We start from the raw sequence: 15,722 nt of genomic DNA on the forward strand, positions 1-15,722 counted from the left end.
GATGTGTTGGGGTGCCTGAAAAACTCTGCAGACAAGGACATGCGACATCAGGACAAAGACATGCGACGAATGATGATGTGTTGTGGTGCCCGACAAACTGTGTAGACAAGGACATGCGACACATTATGAACTGCTGTGGTGCCCGACGAACTGTGCAGACTAATTCAGAACTTCTTCCAAGTTTCCCCTTTTTCTATTTTCTGTGGTGTTCATTATTGCCCTTAGTAGTCGGTGGAAAATGACACTCACTGGAGTGTCCATTCTTCTGTGGGGGGGAGTGTCGGGCCGATAGGCCCTTATCTGCAGCACGCACGTTGGAAGCAGGGGGAGGAGAACACACGCGCATTGCCCATGCGCGTGACGAGCGGCAGCGGCGGAAAGCCAAAGGGGGTGTGAAGGTGGCTGGCGGATAAGAAGGGAGGTGAGACAAGGCCAGAGGCTTCTCTGATGGGCGGCAGGACGATGGGATGCGGTGACGGTCGCGCTAGGCGCGACGGTTTCCTCCGTGAGTGCTGCAGAGCCGAGGCCACGCCGGTTTGGGACGTCCGCTAATAGGAGTCGTTGGCTCGTCTTCTACTGCGAGTTGCGCGTGAGTTTGCTTTCCGGCCGTTATGTTTCGCGCGTAGGTTCCATTTGACCGCCAGTCTGCGGCGATTGCTCGTTCCGGGCTTTTCGCTCTTCTGTATACGTTAGTGCCGTGTCGTGCCGGTCTGGAAGGCCGGTGGTGATTCTTTTGAGTCGTGAATTAAAACGGTTCTTGTTCCCAGCTCTGCTGGCTTGTGTCGTGCGAATTACGGCTCACTGACCCCCCTGAGCGGAGGCGGGGCCTTCAAGCTTTCCTGATTGTCTAGGATTAGCTTGATTATCATGCTAACTGCTGCTCCAATGACACACACACGGTATACGTATTATGTGACACATGTAGATTTATTTTGCCAGGCAACTACTTCGGAATCCGATGAGTTAAGCTTCCCTGCTCTTCTGCGCCGCTGAGCAGCATTTGTGCTCTCTCTCTCTCCATGGCTATACCACACTGGCAAACGCCAGTCAGAGGCGCTATCAAGTGGCTCCAGCACAGTGTCAGACGGCGACTGCATAACGAAGGCGATTAGCAGCGCGCGCGCCGGCGCAACTACATCTACTAAGGTTACGACGTCACTCCTCTGGAAAGCGCAGACCGGCGGCGGCGGAGTGCGCGGGAGTTGCCGGCTCCGGTGCGTGACATCACTGACCCTCGCACATGCGCAGCACGGCTCTTGAGGATCCACGCGAAACTGGCTCGGCTAGGCTACTGTAGCTAACGCTACAAAAGAGTGTTCCACATTCGCCGCCATGACTGCGATCGGCGCTGACTAACACTCCTAGGTTTAGGGGGCGCGAGGATGACCGCCGCCGTAGCTCAATGGTAGAGCATCGGACGTGTTATTCGAAGGTCGCAGGTTCGGTCCCTCCTGGCGGCAGGTTATCTTTTCGTCCACTTTACTTTCCTCACATTTATATCATAATTAGTACAAATAACACCCCCTGTACTTTCCTTGGCATTATTGCCTGTTACCTCTCATCAATATTCATTCCATGATTAACCACTCTCACCGGTAAGCTTTCCGTTGGTGTAACAAAATTAGGCAGCGTAAAAATACTTTGTCGGTCCCTTTAAAGACCACGCTGGAACGAAAATTAATAGGCGTAGCATTAAGACAAAGGAAAATAGTAAAGTTTATCAGAGAGCAAACAGGAGCCGCTGATATCCTGGTTACTGTTTCTACTATTTACTTGATAGCGATAGACAGTTAAGTGGGCGCGGAAGTACATGAGAGAAAAAGAAATAGATCTGTAGCGCCACCGACATCGACGGGGTTGCACAGTGAAGAAAGAAGAGGTCGGACGTGACCTCGTGCGGCGCGGCAGCAAGGCTGGTGCGAGGGGCGCAGAAAAATAAAGAAAAAGTTAGTTGGTTTTAGGTTTCGGCGCTAGACGGACGTGTCGAGTCGTTTTCTTATGTGTGCTCTACAGATCAAAAGGAAGAGGCAAGCACAAAGGACACTTCTGAGAGCGAGCGTTCGTCAGTGTCCCTCGGAAAGCCTGTAATATAGTTAATAGTTAAACACTATTTAGAAATACTTGCACGTTCACGAAAAAAAAACGCGAAGTAGGCGAATTATACTTTCCATCTCACTTTCTTTACAGCGGCCGATTTATAACACGAACGAAGAACCTGCGGTATTGAACGAAGCACAATTCACATCGCATGTAGTCCAGCGTGACAAGCGAATGTTTCCTACAGTAATCTGTCGCTTACACTGGAGCTTTGTCGTTCGCCCAAACACACTCATTCCTCATTGGAATATAACCGATAGTGTCGAATGCAATACAGTGAGAAAACTGTGGTAAACGTCATCAGTGTGATACTGCCCGTCTTTTCAAAGCGATATGCTCCTTCGCGGCACTCTAAATCGAGTGGACGGAAGACCTGTCTCGTTCAGCACAATTTCGAGACAATGCATGGTTTCGCATATTACAGTTTCAGAAGGTCACGGAAGAGCTAATGTGCTTTCTGAAAGAAACCAGACTGAGCGATCGTCTGCGACAGAACGCTGGGTGTCCTCACTACGTCAGCTACTGCAATGTTTATTAACTGAGGACTCCTTCTTTGCTCTAAATTTTTCGTCCCATTTCCCATTCCGTAAGTGCACGGCACATCCATCCACTCCCAAGCCTGGCTACATTCCCTTCCTATATATACGGTTGAAAATTCACCGTATTTATAGGAAGAAAATGCAGAAAATGCACTGATGTTCCCCATTAGAGCCCGTTTCGAATCCTGCACTGGCGTACTATAGAAGTGAAAAGCAAGAGAATGAAGAAAATAAAGCGCAGAAATACCAGTGGTGCACGCGCACACTAAACAACAATCCCCATTCGGTCGCACAGGGTCCATTAATTCTGTTACCTGTCCGATCCGACTGCAAAGCAAAGTCCTGAGGTTTAACGTCCTAAAACCACGATATGATTGTGAAGGACGCCGTAGCGGAGGGCTCCGGGAATTTTTACCATCTGCTGTTCTTTAACGTCCACCGACATCGCACAGTACACGGGCCCCTAGCATTTCGCCTCCATCGAAATGCGACCGCCGCGGCCGGGATCGAACCCGCGACCTTCTGGTCAGCAGCCGAGCACCATAACCGCTACACCACCGTGGCGGACTGCACAGCAATATTAGATAGTGAACTGGGAGTTTTGAAAATTCGGCTGTGCCGAAGTGCTATAGCGACTTTATGGGAGCGACAAATACGTTGTGAACAGCTGGCGCTGGGACAGGGTCGTAACGCAGTTGGCGGACTTTATAAACTACTGCGACCGGTCTCCATCCCTGGATAGTAAGCGAGGTAGCCCATCAGTCTATATGTTTTAAGAACATTTGCATTAAATAAATTCACATTTATTTGTCAAGATATCACTGTATTTCCGAGACACTTGGAAGGCACCTCCATCGCCTATGTGATCAAAAACTTACGGCGTCCCTTATGGATTAACCCAAGGCGACTCGAAGACGAAAGCCATCTTCTTTTTCCTCGCAGTCGATGTGTTGTGCCTGCCCCGCCACCCTCGGGTGGCTTCGTGAATCTAGCGTGGTTTTGCATTGCCTCCAAGATAGGAGGCACCTCACCTGGTTTTGCCGCGCCTCCGTGATCGGCCTACCTTCGACCAAACTACGATCGATGTCAATGGGATGGCGACATCATGTGGCATCATGTCACGCCACACCAAAATTTGTGACGTATGTGACGTCATCACGTGGTGATTTTTTTTTTTTTTGCATCACTAGCACCCGACGCCGCAGGATGCCGACGGTCAAATTTCGCGTTTGATGACGCATATAAGGTTTTCGCCTTAAGGAAGAAAGGAATGAAGAGACGATTTCGCAACTGCATTAAAGACGCTTACATAATAGAGGAGGCGCTTTCTCTTCTTAAGCAATGAACCTGGTTAGACCCTGGTTAGTTATCGATCGCTATGGATAACGACATGAAAAAATAAGACACAGATCAAGTGGCAAAGTGAGGGGGGAGGCGCAGATGCCTGAAGGTATTTATCTACGCAAGGCTCGTGTCTTGCTTTTGAAGTCTGCGAAGATGTAGAGAGAGTCATGAACACGGAAAGCTCTTAAGCACGCGAGGATAAGACGACATGCTTCGTTTCTTTAAAAACTGTTTTCTTAGCCTTGTCAAAACACCCGAACAGCCTTCCACGCCACTTTGCAAAGTAGGAACCGCCAAACATTAATAATAAAAAAGCCCAGATCAAACTAATTACTCGGAAAGAGAGTTCACTTTCTTGGAATGATGATGATATGAAATATTTGGTTAGTGGTTAAAGCATGCTCGCATGTCTGACGCACGCGTAGTTTGAAGGCGCGCGCGCGGGTGGTAACCAGCAAAGTGCACTTATTTCAATATGCTTAGAACTTTTAACGAAGAATTAATCGTACAACAGCGAACTTCGTGCAGTAGAATAAATTATAGGGAGCTGCTTCATTACAAGCTCTAATGAAACCGGCCAGAAGCCGATTAAAAGAAAAAGTGGCTGCAGCAGAAGTAAGTACTACGGGTTTTACTATACAACAATAGTTTTAGTTCAAAGAAGTTTTTTAAAAGAAAACACGGACTGTTTCTGCGCGTCTAATAAACTGGCGGTTGTCCATTTATTAGACGAGCGATGTTTAAGGTTGTAAAGCACACACAGTGTGCTTGACAATCTTAAAGGGATACTAAAGAGCAAAACGATTTTTCTCATAATAATAAAGTACTCTTTCACGATACCAAAAACACCACGCTTGCTGCGAGAAGACGCTTAGTAAGCGAGAAAACGCGCAAAAACAAAATGTGGGTGGCGACGCTACCTTGAAGTTTCCGCACCATTCGCCGTGACGTCGCATGTTTTGACGGCGCCTACTTGGGACTATGTAGTTCCTAATCGGTAAAAATGAAGTACATAGTTCTCTAAGGGGGCCATAGGCTTAATATACCATGTTAAGGGTAATTTTGTTGAGCCAATGGCGCCAAAATACAATAAAGAGACCTTGAAATCCGTGACATCACGCGGGGAGATTTTGGCGCGAAATTTAGAAATGAAACTTTGAACTTGATTTTCTCCGTTATTAATAAAGCTGCGATGGCGAAATTAATTACATTTAAGTTCTCAGAGCACAATTTATCGATCTAAACTGATTCATTGTTTCTCTTTAGTGTCCCTTTAAAAGGCGAGACTGCACATCCTATATTTTCCTCGCTTGATCTCGAAATTCAAGTGAATCAGATATTTTCACATATTTCTGAGTGAGCTATTGCTTTTGTGATTACGTTGAAGTTTGCAAATTAGATCAAGGGGGAATAGCAAAGCAATATATTTAGGACGACGCGCCGCTAGTAGCAGAGCCACGACAATAACGCTATTTTATCATGGTGGGCGTGTACAACTGTGGCAATTGTTTACAGTCATCGCTTTCACGTTATAGGTGTTCTTGGTCTGGTTGCCTCTCATGGTTTATCCCGGCAGGCTGGCAGACCTCACTGCCAAGCAACTAAAGCTTTCACAAGACTGCGGCTCTTCTGGGGATCTGAGGGCTTTCATCGACAAATATGTGTCTCACAAGCCAGCCGTCGTCAGGGATATTAATCATATCAAGCTGTTTAAGTAGCAACAGCAAAAATGACAGGTTCAGTGGGCGTGGTTGCAATGGATTGCAAGTATCGCCTTCACGTGATAAAGGTTGGTCGAACATTTAGGGGCGAAGCACCTTAGGGTCTCGGCTTGTCGGCGTGTCATGTCGTCGTCACGGTTCGTCATAAAGGGGTATGCGCCACAAAAATGGGGTAAATCGTACTACGCGCCACCAGTCCATACTATGCAGATTATGAGTTAAAGGTTCGTCGTTACTGCCTAAAACATTATGTTTGGCTTAGCAGCGGTGTCAGTATCCCCGATGAATTTTTCAAGGCGCTCAAGGTTCTTATCTAAAACGAGAGACGCAAACGTGGATATCTAGGTAAAGTTATCTATTCGAAACACCACTTTTTGAAACATATATGCAAAGTGATGGTGCTTGACTCGCCACAAGTCCGCCAAAAATGAAGAAGGCAGCAGTTAGCGCAAGAAATAGCCGACAACGTTGGTGGAGCTGAAACACCCTTCCTTACATGCCCAGTTTCAGGCTTGCCACCACTAGCGCCTCATCAAAGGAATCTCACTGAAAACAATGTGGCGAATGGCCTCAGTCGGGCCCTTCTTCTTCTTCTGTCTCTTTATATGCTAAGAAGACAAGCAACCGCTGTTTACTGCTGTTTCCCCGCCCACAGTTTTCGTAGATCCCTGCAGTTTTCTTATATCTCACAAGCGTCGACTCCAGGATACGGAAGTTTCTAACATCGGCGAGAAGCAACGAGATCAGCGATACGACGACCACCGTCACGGCGGCTTTCTGAACACATGATCGCACAGTAAGGTGATAGTTCATATGCGTCTCTAATAATAATTGTTGGGGTTTAACGTCCCAAAACCACATGGTTATGGGGGACGCCGTAGTGGAGGGCTCCGGAAATTTCGGCCACCTGGGGTTCTTTAACGTGCACCTAAATCTAAATACACGGGCCTGAAGCATTTTCGCCTCCATCGAAAATGCGGCCGCCGCGGCGGCTCGGCAGTCGAGTACCAAAACCACTAGACCACCGTGGCGGGTACGCGCCTCTAAGCAAACAGCGTAGTAGACGGCGCTCACGCACGAATGTGCTCTCTGCGCATGCGCATCATCCAGGAAACTTCGCTATTTCTCGCCTAAGTTAGGCGCTATACCATGTCCTGGGGTCAACGATCGCGCGATATTGTTAAAAACATTAAGGCAGCTTCGCACTAGTGGTGACAAGCCTGAAGGCAGGGCGGAGCAGGGCGGTCTGCTTTGCTTATCTTAAAAGGCCCCTCAGCAGGCTTGATAATTTTGAGCTAACGAGCGCAATGCATATACTGGGCGTTCACGATCACCTCTGCCAAAATTTGCAACGCTACGCGCCGCGGAAATGGGTCAAATTTCAAGGTGAACGCTGCTTGCCCTTCCTCTTGCGGCCGCGCGCCCAGAGAATGAGGGGATGACGTACATGAGAAAATGGCCCTACGTAGATGGTAGTGCAGTGACGTCGCTCCTCTACGTAGACGACTGTGCTCTGACGTCGCCAACAGTAGCACGTGACACTGCGATAATTATTTGACACGACATGTGCAGTTTGTGTAATTTGTTGCTTGAGTATATTAATAATACTTGAGAGAAATAATGAGACACACAAAGGGAATGTGTGCGTCTTTTTCATTTGTTTCCCGTGAATTGCAGCGAGATGCGGGGCTAATGTGCCTCCCTTTCCCATGCGTTCGTGTCCCCGCGGTTAGCGCATCGAGCAGACGCCAGGCCTGGAAACGAAAGTAATGTTCTGGCGCGTTCGAGCACTCATTATGCTCATTTATTCTACCGCGTCCAAGTAAACGTTAATGCGGCACTGGCTCATGATACGGCTACTCTCGTGCCCGTACAAATGTCTCCACTTTCATGCCCGTCCCGCAGAAACAGGCAGTACACCACAGAGAACGCCGACAAAACGCCCACGGCGGCTACATAAAAAAAAAAAAAAGTAGCGGCCGTACAACGCCGCTCGCGTGCTCGGGCTGGCTCGGGCACGTCATGCGCACGTGACCATGCATGCGCATGACGTGTTCATGCGTATGTGTCAAGTGAAGAGGGCAGGGAAGGGATTTGTGAAGGCTACACGGGGCGAGTGGCAAGGGTTTGAAACTCGCCTCCTCGCATCATGGTTTCGCGCCGCTACAAATTATTGTTTCTCTCCGCTCGTAATGAATCGATTTGAAAAACTCTTCCTGCATACTGCTCTTCATTCGGTACACAACAACTTCCAGCGTCTAACTAACATTTGCTATGTGGCCTGGTGAGGGGCCCTTTAAGTTTTCGCTTTCTTTCTTCCTCTGTTTCTTTCTTTTTCTCTCTTCTCTCTATTTTTTTCGGTCTTTCATTCTCTGTTTATTTCTATTTATCTCTCTCACCCACCATCAATTGCTTTCTCTTTCTAACTCTTCCTATCTTTCTTTGGGTTTCTCATAATCATATCGTTGTTTTGGGACGTTAAGCCCCAGATTTTATTATATCTTTCTTTCTCTTTTTTAACACGAAAGTGTTTTATGCCGGGGTCCACCAAGACTTCAGTGACGTATTTCCGTCACGGAAATGATGTAGAAAAAATGTACACGGTCAGATGGCAAAGAAAGAAAGTTCTGTCAACGGGTATCGAACCCACGACCGCTCGGTCCGCAACGGCAGAGCCGGGCGCGCTACCACTGCGCCACGGTCACAGACTCTAGAGGCTATACAAACGCGCCTTTTATATCTACCGCTCTCCCGGTCAGCGAGGTGGTGTTGCCCGCTGGGAGCGGTAAATTAAAGTAATTCGTCATTACTCTGGCCTCCGCGATTAGCACCTGCAACGCGTTACACGTCCGTTCCATTCAGCGCGTTTCCAATAGATGTTCAATTTTCTCAATGCCTTAACACGCCGCGAGGAGGCGACCTCAGCCCAAAGCGTCGTAAAAGCGTCGGCCTCGCTCACAGCATCACGCTAATCCAAACCAAAAAACGCCAGGCCTGCGCTGAAACCGCAGCACAGTCACAGCGAAAGCTGGAAGAGCGGCGTTTCTAGAGCCCATTGTAAGCTCTCTTGGGGCTACAATACAAGTACACTAGAAAGGTACCCACTACGCCATAAATCACATTTGCTGTGAAGTTGGGTAGCACCTACTAAGCCATTATTCTTCATTCTGCGGAGAAGCGAGGCACCAGCTACACGTCTGTAAGGCATTATGTGCACTTTGTTGACGCGACGACTGACGACGATGAAGAATTATGGCTCAGGCCTTTGTAATGGGTTGGAAGCTTTAAACGGCCCACCATTTATGTAATTTGCATTGGGTGATGCCCGGTCGCTATTTCCCTCTCCCGTCATGCTGTATAACATACGTTGACGTGGGAGAGAGACGGGGGGGGGGGGAGAACTTTACTGAGACCCCGAAGAAAAGGTTCATGCGCTTGCGGGCTTCCTTGGCAACCAATACAAGTGCACTTGCGAGGAACCCACTATGCTATAAATCATTGTAATTTTACTGAGACCCCGAGGCAAAGGATCATGCGCTTATGGGCTTCCTTGGCAACCAATACAAGTGCACTTGCGAGGAACCCACTACGCTATAAATCATTGTAATTTTTGAGAAGTAGGGCAGCAGGCACTGTGCCATTTTTCGTCATTCTACGGAGAGCAGTGGTACCTGCTAAACGCATGTAAGGCATTATGCACACTTCGTTGATGCTGTGCCTGATGACGATGAAAAATTATGGCAGTGCCCTTTGTAATGGGTTGGAAGCATTCAACAACCTACTCGTTGCGGAATTCGCATTGTGTGACGCCTGGTTACAGGAATTCGCGTTGTGCGACGCTTGGTGCTTATTTTACTCTTCTACCACGCTATATTGCATATGCTAATGTGGTTCCTTCCCGACATGAAGGCTGTATAGGACCTTTTGCAAAGCAGTTCCAAGCACCGGCATGGCTCAGAGGTTGAATACTGGGCTCCCACGCAGAGGGCCCAGGTTCGAACCTCGTTCCGTCCTGGAATTTTTTCTTATTTCGTTTTTTTTCTTATTTCGAGCGATACTGGTTACGGACACCGGCGGCGGCGGCGGACAACTACGGCGCCAAAAACGGCCGGTGAAATGATCTCATAACAGCTTTCGCTGTAAAACGGCCGGTGAAATGATCTCATAACAGCTTTCGCTGTAAAATATATCTGGGACGCGCGCCTGCCTCACGTTCCTCGCTCACGCGCTCGCCTCGAGAAAAATCGCGGCCGGGCTACCGGGGCGGCACGACGCGCTTTGCGTTTCCCTCTAGTCCGGCCGTGATGTTCGATCCGATTTTAACATGCCGAGGGATGGCGACCAAGTTCTGCGTCCAATATGCGACGCTCTTCTGGCTGTCGCACCTCGTTCTCTGATTACGCTTTCACCATTAACTACTACAGCTACCACAAGGGTTTGTTTAATCATTGAACATGGACGTTAGTCGTCGGCATAGAGATGTGCCACCAAGCATCAAAGTGAGTGGATCCACGTTAAACGGTGCTATATCTGCCAGACATCAATAGACGGTGGTATATCTTCCAGACATCAATAAACATTGTGCAAACTCCCTTATATCGATGTACAGCAAACATTCAGTTACTTCTATGAGGGCACGTTTTACTTGCGTGTTATTCCGATTCCTATGACGAAGGGATCAACTATGTTTTTCCTTTCTTTCTCTCTATCTCTTTCTCGCTTGTTTTCTCCTGCTTTATATCTTTTTTCTCTCTCTTTGTATTTATTTCTTTCTCTTTCTCACTTCGTAATTCGTTCTATGCTATGCTTTACTCTCTCCCCTCCTCCTTTCCCTCTTTCTCACTCTCATCTCTTCTCCTCACTTCCCTTTCCCAACCCCCTTAAGCTTCAACGTTCACTTCACCGTTGCCACTGAAGCGAACCCAGGGTTCCCTAAAGAAGTTCCTAGATCAGTAGAGGATGTTTAGCACAGCACCGCTTGCGCTAATTTACGTCATGACGAAATCATGGCAAAGCTTTCTAAGATTAGTGCGCGCTGCAACTCGTCTACCGCAGTGCAGTCCAAATTAGCAAAGGTGATCGATGAAGTGCAGGCGAACCAGCAAATTGTGGCGAACAAATTATCCAAAGTTGAAAAGCGACTTCGATTGAAATTAGGGCTGATGCGGTCGCCAACACCGAGAAGGAATTGCAGATCACGAATGAAGTGACCGCCAGCATCAGTGCAAATAAATTATGTATTAGTATCGCGCGTGAACGCCCTCGAGGACAGAGCTCGAAAGTACAACTTAGTGTTTGTTCGTATGCCCGATAAAAATGAAACCTGGCATGCGACCAAATAGGCGGTTATTAACTTTCTCTCAAGTAGCCTAGGGACGAAGAGTTTGATCCAAGTGCAATAGCAAGAGCCCACCGTTTGGGTGGTCCGTACGTAACTGAGAAATGCCGCCGTGTCATACAGTTAAAATTTCAAGCTTTAAAGTAAAAGAACTTTGCTTGCGCGTTCGTTGAGGTTGAGAAGCCATAGCGTCTCAGTATCAGAGGACCACTGTCGGGCGACAAGGACTGCGAGCAAGATGCCACATAATTTTGCCAAATCGCTGCCGAGACATGGGTGAATAATGATGTTTGGGACAGTGAAAATTTTGCTATTTCTAAGTCGTTGCAAACTTATCACCGCGATCGGAAGAAATATTTTCACCTCTGTATGGGGGCCGCCATATTTCGCTAAGTGCTGCTGGTCAGGTGGGACCAACGACCACAATAGTGTCTGGCATGTCCTTGTTCGATCGCCAGCAAGTGTTCGATCGCCATCAGTTGTGACGTAACCAAAGAAGCAGTTCCAGCACTGGCCGCGCCAATAAGAAATAACTGGGTGAATATACTATATGCATGCTCTAAACGTGAACGCGAGAGCAAAATAATATCGTCTATAAGCGCACAATCATTGAAGTGATGAACGCTATGAATGAAGAAATGAACGTCATCTTCCATTAAAACACGACCGGACAATGCGAGCACAAACTTGGCACCAACCACTTCGATGAGCTGTGAGAGCTTGAGCTTGATTCGCACTGTGAGTGCGTCCGTGTCGTTGACTACGGGCCGGACCAGCTTGTTGTACCGGGATATGAGGTCGTCGTACAGCCGCTTGGCGTCCGGGCTCCCGCGAACACCTGTCAGGTCAAGGGGCGGAAGACAAAACAAAGAACTGATAAGGCACAGAACAGGCGTAGAAATTAACCACTTCCCCCTGTAGTTTTTTAGACTTTTTATGTACATAGATAGGCGCATACGTGAAACCCACGCACGTACATGCAGAACCTATGCCGCTGAGGCATATCTCTGATCACGCGAACATGAAGCGAACACCGAGCCCATGGTCCTCGCCAACAAAGCTGTACTGGACTTCTAGTCCATTTAGGTACACTGAAGCGAAGCGACAGGCGGAGACCAACGCTCCAATATTTCTTCTTGCTGATTCCCCTTATTACCTGTTCTGTCGTGCTTGTGCGCTCGTTCAGCATCTGCGCTCGCTGACCTGCGACACAGGTGAAGCGCACACATCGCAGTATGTTTTTACTTGGGCCTGATTTCCAAGAAGCAATCCCTGCTGCTTCTCGCGTTTTAGAGGTGTCTGTCCTCAAAAAAATTATTCCTGACTGACATACGCGACGTGTCGAACGTGTTTCGGTTAGTTATATAAGGATAACCCTTATCGCAAGAGAATAGACATTCGGCCCAGTAGGTACCGGTTGAACACCGCGATGCGGTACAGCGCATTTTTTTTCCCCCGATGAAGCCTTTGCCAGAATTCTATAGTTTTACAAGCAACCACTGTTGGCTGTATACGGCGATTACTGCCGCAACCTGCTAGGTGGGAAAGCGAGAGTCGTGGCAGTAGTCATGAAGGCTGAGCACCAAAATGTTTGTGCATCGTACGTAAGAGCGCGCAATCTTTGCGTAGTTTTTTTTCGTGGCACTAATTTTCTGGTATGTGGTGTAGGAAACAGCGCTAAGCTGTCTAAAATATCGCGACAATCAGGTTTTTTCTTTTTTTTTTTCAGGTCAACAGAATGCGACAGGCTCCATGGAAGGAAGTACAGTTTTGTCTTCGTGTCCGCATACAAGCGATGACAATGCGTTGGCCTCTAGGAGTGCGACAGGATTGACGGCGTAGCGTTTAAAACCCAGAACTTTGCCCGGTACTGAAAGAACCCGGAAAAGTTGTACACCAACGTTCTCCATGTAACATCTGCGAAGGTATAAAACTACATCTTTTCAATGTTAATTAAATTGCACGTTCTGCGATAACAGCTGGAACGGGCTTTTACGTCGGCAATTTTTTTCTTAACTGTATAGGCAGTATCCATATTATTAATGTCTACGTTACAAAACACCTTATGTTTATTTAATGCATTTAGCAGGGCTAGTTGGTATTGACTGAATGCTTTCATATTACTGGCGAACACACACGCCTGAGGCATGTATTAGCACTCCATCTATTGCATTGTCGAAAAAAGAATTGGACTATATGTGCAGGGCTGGGCAAAGATACTTTGAAATTGTATCGCGATACGATACAAGATACTCGGGCAAGAAGTATTTGAGATACAGATACAAGATACTTCCAGAATAATTGTATCCGATAGGATACTTCCCAATTGTATCTTATGATACTTCGATACATTTGCAAATTTGCTATTACAGATATATATAACGAAGTAGCGAAGGCCTATGTAGAAATGTGTTTACTTGAAAATTTCTTAACTGCGACCAACTTTGTTTAATTTTTACAAAATACACGTTTGTATCACAAGATACAAACTTCATTGCTCAAGGTATATTAGTTTCAATCCTAAACAACCTATTGGGAATTGTTTGGCTGCTTAACATGACAGGTCTTTAAGCGCTGCGCTGTTAGTGGTTTTTGCTTGACAGTTCTGTAATTTATGGGCGTCGCTGCTCTATTTGGCGACCAGCTACCTGATTGCCGTCTACTTGCAAAGGGGCCCTGCAACACTTTTTGAGCAGGGTCAAAAAGCGCTGCCAATCGGTAGTCGAGGCTCCCGAGAACACGCGAGCCAAATATAATAGCGAAGCGAGCGGCCTGGAATTTACAATAAATTCTCAAAGCCAGCTGAAAATCGCTTCCTCTTCTCTCCACAAATGATGTATTAGTCCGCAATATATGACGCGATTGTCGGCAGTTACACCATTGGCTGATGTTATAATCACGATAACACCCTCATTATACCTTCGTTGTTAATTTTGAGTTCAATAAGTAGATAATATGTATGTTTATATTGTGTTATGCCGTTAAAACACCGAACAAACATTAATATTAGCACTTCCGGTCTCACCGACAGCTCGTCTGCTCGTAGTTGCGTGGTTGCGTTTTCTTCACCATGCGCAGTGCCGAAATCGTGAATATTTCTGTGCTTTTGACCGTCGCCGGTTGCCGTTGAGAGTGGCAGCCGTTCGAGTGTTGCCTCGTCAGCTGGAAACTGCATCGTCGGCACGTTCTCACGACCGACCGAGGCAGCGATGCAGCATTTCTCCGATAACAATGCTGGCGCCGGCTAGCTTAGGATACCTGTGTTCGCTGTATGGCGAGAGTCCCGTTCGCTGCCTGTTCAGTATGTCATCGAGCCGTACCTCGGCGTATCCTCCCCGTAGTCTCAGGTTCCCGAGAAGCCGCGACACAGCAACCAAGCAGACTCGCATTTTCACGGTAGCTGCAGACAGCCGGGGGATGGGTCCGCGCCGGCCCGATGCCCCACGATCCTTTCTTCTAGGCTTTCGTTCTTTGTTGTCAGCACGCACTCGCTGTGCGCCCGCAATCGAAGAGCAAACAGCATCGAAATTCCGACACTGGAAGAAGGGTGCACGCAGCTTTGCCGTGTTGAATACGATTCAAGCGCGAGCAGTGCGACGAGGCGGTGTATCGGAGTGTGGGTCGAAACCCATCCCAGCTGTCATTCGTTCCAAACGCGCACGCAGGTTTGCGTCCATGGTTGGCAGAGCGATGAAAACACTACGGCAGTTCGAGGTGCACACCCAACATTACCAAACCGACTCGCAGTTTTCAAGCACGCGCGATACACGGTGCGATGGCCTCCGCTCGAGGACGAGCGCGCAAGCCGACCGGAAGTGGCGCCACAGACCACGTGGTTGCGCCGAGACGCCAGAGAGAAAAAAATGAAGAAAAAAAATGCCGCCCGCCTTCTCGCATCTCCGCCCTCCCTCCCTTCACGCCCCGCGCAGCTTTCCGCGCGCTCGTGGCGTTAAGTTGAGGGAGAAAGCTGCGGAACGTGATCTCTATAATTTGGTAACACCACTTAGACCTGACGGATTCGAAAAATTTTTTCGGCATATGACTCGTGAAGAGTCATACGTCAATAATGAGATTATTCCAATATAACTAAGAAAGGTGTTGCAGGGCCCCTTTAAGATGCCTCTGCACGATAGCGCAAATACCGCTGTGCAGTCTTACCTTGTCCGCAAGCGTAATATTGTTTTTGTAATACTGCATCCACCGACAGGTGTAGAGCAGCAACAGCGATATTGTTTGCAACGCATCGTGTGAAGACGATGAACTACATAGTCGGCGCTCACAATTAGTTGAGGGCGTAAAACTGCAGTGATTTTTCATATTTACTTATCTGCTGGCGTAAAGCGTTCGTTAGCAACATATTCACTAACGTGCAATCTTTTATCATTTGTTCTTCGAGAGAACCTGAGCCGCCAGGAAACGTCTCAGACGTATTCTCGCGGCACAGAACGTCGCAGGTTATCACTGCTATTCACACTATTGCCACTTCTAGCTCTGCTTACCTGCAGGTTTGTAGCAATAAGAATACATTAAGGCGACCTAAAAATAGGAAAACGAATATTTATTTATTTATTTATTTATTTATTTATTTATTTATTTATTTATTTATTTATTTATTTATTTATTTATTTATTCATTTACATATACAGCACAGGGCTATAGCAGGAGTGGATAAGTTATACAGAA

General features: G+C 47.5%; 1 protein-coding gene across 1 annotated transcript in view; it reads right to left on the bottom strand.

The window, feature by feature from the left end:
- Positions 1-15,722, bottom strand: part of LOC119394300 (acetylcholine receptor subunit alpha-like) — a 316,582-nt gene that overhangs the window by 129,704 nt on the left and 171,156 nt on the right. The window contains exon 2 of the mRNA XM_037661591.2: positions 11,738-11,877. Coding sequence (XP_037517519.1) covers positions 11,738-11,877 — 140 coding nt within the window. The remainder of the gene's footprint in view (positions 1-11,737; positions 11,878-15,722) is intronic.

The sequence above is a fragment of the Rhipicephalus sanguineus genome, chromosome 5 (genome assembly GCF_013339695.2).
Source record: "Rhipicephalus sanguineus isolate Rsan-2018 chromosome 5, BIME_Rsan_1.4, whole genome shotgun sequence".
NCBI lineage: Eukaryota > Metazoa > Arthropoda > Arachnida > Ixodida > Ixodidae > Rhipicephalus > Rhipicephalus sanguineus.